The sequence below is a fragment of the Barbus barbus genome (genome assembly GCF_936440315.1).
Source record: "Barbus barbus genome assembly, chromosome: 12".
Classification (NCBI taxonomy): domain Eukaryota; kingdom Metazoa; phylum Chordata; class Actinopteri; order Cypriniformes; family Cyprinidae; genus Barbus; species Barbus barbus.
In genome coordinates, this window is record NC_136740.1 from 20,132,067 (window position 1) to 20,137,473 (window position 5,407).

The 5,407-nt window shown below is 37.4% G+C and overlaps 1 protein-coding gene across 2 annotated transcripts in view; it reads right to left on the minus strand.

Moving 5' to 3' along the window:
• Positions 1–809: 809 nt before the first annotated feature.
• The window catches only part of LOC306878153 (low-density lipoprotein receptor class A domain-containing protein 4-like), a 57,293-nt gene continuing 52,695 nt past the window's right edge, over positions 810–5,407 (minus strand). The window contains exons 3-4 of one of the 2 annotated variants that reach the window (XM_079430311.1): positions 4,968–5,018; positions 810–3,436 (exon numbers count right to left, since the gene is read on the minus strand). In XM_079430311.1, the coding sequence (XP_079286437.1) occupies positions 2,885–3,436; positions 4,968–5,018 (603 nt within the window). In that variant the 3' untranslated portion in view covers positions 810–2,884. The remainder of the gene's footprint in view (positions 3,437–4,967; positions 5,019–5,407) is intronic. The other variant, XM_079430310.1, reaches the window with a different exon arrangement.

The window sequence follows — 5,407 nt, forward strand, 5'->3', positions numbered from 1 at the left end:
ACTTTGAATGTTACGGTTTAATAATATTATATTATGGCTTTGTGAAACAATTTTTTTTTTAAATAGCAAATTGTTTTCCACATCAAGTACAGGACAAAATATATAAAAATCACTTTGTAATTTGGATTTCTAAAGCAAATTACTGGCACGTGTGTTAAAGCTTTTCATCACGAAAGACATAACTCAGTGAGCCAACAAGCATTCCAGATCTAAATCTGATTGAAAAAGCACGGTGGAGAGAAAAGAAAAAAAAAGATCTGTGACAAGATTCCATCTTGCTAATAGCTGGAATCAGCTTCATGGAAAATATTGTTTTTCATTAGTAAAGCGTGTGCCTCAAAGAATTCAGGCCGTCATAAAAGCCAGAGAAAGTACTAATTGTTTTTTTTTTAGATTTCCATAATTTTTCCTCTACTTGATCTGGAAATATTGTGTCATTAATAAATAAAAGCAATTGAATTTGTTTGAGTTTGTTGTTTCACAAAACCAGAATGCTCAGCTATTAACCAAAAATAGTTGTTTTGTTTATTTGCTATAAAGTAAAAAAAAAAAAAAATCTTTGTGAACATCTTCCAAGTCTAGTTATTCCATCATTTTTGCCAGGGGTTGAAACTACTGGATTAAAAAATTCCAAATCAAGTCCAGTTGTTGTGGTTCTATTATTCTGAATATAGAAGAGGAGAGTGTTTGTTTAGTCTGGTACAGAGCACACAGGTCCAGACGGCATCATTTCTGTCCACAAGGAAAAAAATACAAATAAATCCCAGCATGAGCAGAGAAATAAATTAAATAAAGCCAACTAACACATACATGAAATAAAAGCATTCAAACATTTTAATTGGCTGACTCTAACGTTCTGAGTACAAATAGAGTAGCTTATAAAAGGTAAGTGTGTTGCTTTTGAAAACTTTTTTGACCATAATCCCCATAAACTTACAAAAAAAAAAAAAAAAAAAGAAAATCACCAAGGTCTTTTCACAAGTCCATCTGTCCTTGACAGATTCAGTGGTGACTAAAAACAGGGGCTCAGTCTTCAGTATCCTTATTAAAGGGATGTGTGTGCACTAACTGGTAAGAGGCTTTGGGCTTTCTTCTGGACCAGATTCAAGGGATTCAACATCCTTTATCTGGGCCTAAACGATTGTGATCAGGTTCACCCAAGCTTAAACTGAATGCAGAGAGCCGCTCTGAAGAGTACAGATCTTGGATTTCCTGACTGTATGTCTATGTGGCAAATAAGAGGAACACGTATGTACAGGAAGAAAGTTCGGTGTTGAGGACTGGTGCGTGCTGGGCAGGAGCTGGTGTCAGGGTCGGGTTCACTCTGGACGGTGTCAGAGTGAAAGCAAAGGCAACAGGACAGAGGATTGCTGGGTAAAAATAGGTATTTTCAAAAATGCCCATCACATTAGCCCTTGATTTCACCACATTTTAAACCTGATTAATTATCCTTGGGGACTAGATTATACAACATGCAAAACAGGGTTTTTATATCCTTTGAACACACTGGCATTTTGATTAGAAGATTATGCCAAAAAATGAATATCTATGTTCTGGTATTATAAGGTGGAGGTGGAAAATGTGAGCAGGTAGTGACATGGGTTATGTAAAAAAACAAAAAAAACAATACAATACAGAACTGGATTATTTTATAAGGATAATTCGGTTTATCGGTTTTAACTCCAAAACAAAAGTGCAAAAGGCATGAAATGGTAAACTTAAAATCATGAATGTTTTTTGACAGACTCCAATGACAAAAAAAATCCATTAAAAATCATAATCAATTTTTATATATATAATTTGATAATATTTCGAATATAATAGTTTCTTACTAATGTCTTTAATGAAAACTTTTAAGACATTTATATTAAAGCATTATTAAGGTCTATATACTTTTAATTTTTTTACTTCCTTTACATACACATTTTAAAATGAATATATAATACTAAAAATAATAATAAAAACAGATGATGAGAATAAGGTTGGAGAAAAAAAGAAAAATATTCTCAAAACATGTCAAACCTGTTCAGATCTCTTACTGAAGTGAGTTTTTTTAGGCAAAATGTCAACCGTGCCACCAGCCAACTGACCTCAGATCAGCTGGAGTCTGTGAAAGTGGCAGAACGTGTCAGTGGTGAGGATAGATGAGAGTAGAGCAGACTCTCTGTATTCTGTGCCTCTTTTAGATCAAGGTTATTTTAGGCTGGATCAGAGATTTTTCTTGTGATGAAGACAGACATGATCACTTCCTTCTGATCACTGCCCTTTCTCCGATTAACCTCAACAATAGTGCAAAGTTCAGAAAAGGGTTTTGATTTAAATGTATAACAAGTCTTTAAGACAGTCAACGCCCCATGACACCTTCCGCATAAACCTTGGCACTAGGATTTGGATTTTCACCCTTTTTCGCATTTGTTTTGTTCATGCTGCACAGATCTCGGTCTTTAAGAAAAAAAAAAAAACATTTCTATCCACACAGCTAGTATATCACGTGTGGTTTGGGCAAGGGGGCATTCAAGAGGAATACAGCAATAAAACCAACAAGAACAACAACAACAACAAAAAGCCTGTCTTGTGCGCAAATAACTTTCTCTAAATTTGTCGGCTATACAGAAGTAATACAGAGCAATAAAGGTGGGAGACTCCAGGCAGTGCATAAACCCCAGTTTTAGCGCAGCTGGACTGACAGAAAACAAATGTGTTTTCTTTTGTAAGCTCAGCTCTATGTTATTTAAAAAAAACAAAAAAACAAATACATGGTTTCGCTTTCGTCTCGAAGACACATTAAGCGCTGTTGTGCACGGGAGTGTCAAGAGGGAGAACCCGTTCCCTTTGTGGGTGGAGAGTGATCGCGATTGCCCAATCGTGTGCTTGACCCGCCCCCTCACACTAGCTCCTCCCTCTGTCGATCTTTGCTCAGCGCTATTGTGCTCTCTGGGCTATTAAAATCTGTCTGGCCCCTGGGTGGAGTCTGCACAGTGACGGGGATGGGCAGGTTATTGCTGTGCTGGTGGAGGTAAAGTACGATGCCCGGCTGCTGCCCAATTACTTGACTGTAAGCAGGCGGAGGGCCCTCCATGCGTCCATGGGTACTGGAGCTGGCCGCGCTGATCCCAGAGTTGCTACTGGGAGGCCGCGGCCCACCGCCACCACCTGAACTGTGCATGTCAATGAGGTCGCTATCGAAGATGGTCCGGTTAGGTGGAGCGCGTACCGACTCTCGGTTGAGCTCGAGCTGCTGTTCAGGGTCTCTCAGCTGCAGTGTGCAAGGGCCCTGGTACGGGGGTGGCTCCTCTCCGTCTGACAGCGAGATGGTGGGCGGCAGATCGATCTCGTGCTGCAGGTATGGGTAGGTAGGCTGGAAACGTCTGAAGCGGTTGTGCTGCATGAAAGTGGGAGTGGTGAAGCGGTCCCTTGGCTGAGGAGCATACACCACCTGCAGAGGAGAAGGGAGTGAATGCAAGAAATATAATGAGAATGTGTCATCTTAGCTTTAAAGGATCCAATAAAAAGCCATGAAAACAGTAGCTAACAATTAGACATCAGTAAATTCTAGTATGCAAAACTCAAATGGCACAATGGTGGTAGTTTATGGTTCATCCCTTGTTGGGTTTGAACCTACAACCTTCCAGTTACCAGCCTAGATCTTTGATATATTCAGTATTATTGGTGGATGAAAAATGAAAAAAATAAAATAAATTGCACTTTTCTATTTTTCTAGCTGTCCATTCCAAGAAAAACATGATTTGTGTTTTGTTTGAAACATCCCTCTATTAACTGTGTGGCACTTAAAAAAAAAAAAAAGAAAAAAAGAAAAAACAAAATAAAATAAAAATAGAATAAATAAAATAAAATCATATTTCAGACTACATCTTTATAAATTGTTATTTTTACAACCATTATTATGCTATTTTCTTGAGAGACTCCTGAGACAATTAAAAATATTTTATAATTAGAAAAATTATGACAATGAAAAATATATATGAAAATATGAAATAGGAAAAATTGCATATAAAATATATGAAAATATGATTGTTAGTATAATTACACACACACGTCTAAGCAAACACAAACACATATCTATGTATGTATATCTATTATCCATAAATTACATTTTATCATTATGATTACATAAAAAGCAGACATTTTTAAAAATCAAACAAAATTTATAAATTTTTAAGCTATATCACCCAGCCTTACACCACATTAAGACATTGTATGACAAAGAAAGAGTTGAGATGCTCAACTAGAACTACATAAACCAGTTTTTACAGCAAAAGTGTGTTTGTTCAGAATAATGGTATTCTACTCATACCACATCCACAGAGTTAAATAATGACTCTTCCATTTCCATATAAACTCACCACAGCCCCAAACTTAAACGGTCCCCAGTCCAGACATTAGTATGCTAATGTGCAGCTGATAAAATATCCTTCATATGAGTGAAATCTGCATATCGGTTAGCCAATAAGATCAGCCTCATTACTGCAGGGGCCACGTTCACATTAGTGAGTTTGAGGCTGATGGGAGGCAATTTGCACAGATAGAACCCGAGTGTCTGGCCTCTCAGACAGCCGTCTAGACGCTGCCAGATGAGGGTGAGAGATTAATGAACTGCTGAGAGGCTGCATCCTGGTGAGAGAGACAACCCCCCCCCCCCCCCCCCCCCACACACAAATAATGAATTATATACATATATACATATATACACACACACACACACGTATTCTCTCCATACAATATATTTTATTCTAGCGCTATCACTCGCAGACAGTCTCAGAGACTATCCTCCCTCATATACGCCTACACTGAGAGAGGCACAGGCACAGAGACGACACGCACTTGAAGAGACTTCCCTGCTTGTTACAGGCAGACATGCCATTTATACAAGGAGAACAACAACCCTTGAAACAAGGTCCTTAGAGTATATGGCCGAAAACACACACACACACACACACAGAGCTTACCTCAGATGCTCCTTGTCTCAGCCCATTATCTGATGGCCACAGAGAACCCTCCTACAAACAAGGAGAAAAATACACAGATGTAATATTCAGAATTATTTGAATTTTAGGATAGCATAGTCTACCAAGAATATCAAATAATACTGAAACTGAAATATTTTACATAGTAACTATACAATATTGATTGGTTAACAACTGATTGTTGATTAGAGAGGAACATTTAAAATTAATTAATTATAGTTCACCCACTGTTATAAATGAAAATAGACTAGAAAATATATAAAACAAAACCTGGTTGCTAAGCAGTAATAAAGCTAAAAATGATTCTTCCATAAATTAAACAATTTGTTGAGCCTTATTCTTATGCTGTTCTCTTCAAATATTCAACACATATTTGGATGGATAGAACCCATTTGTTAAACTTTAATAATGCTCTGTGCCTA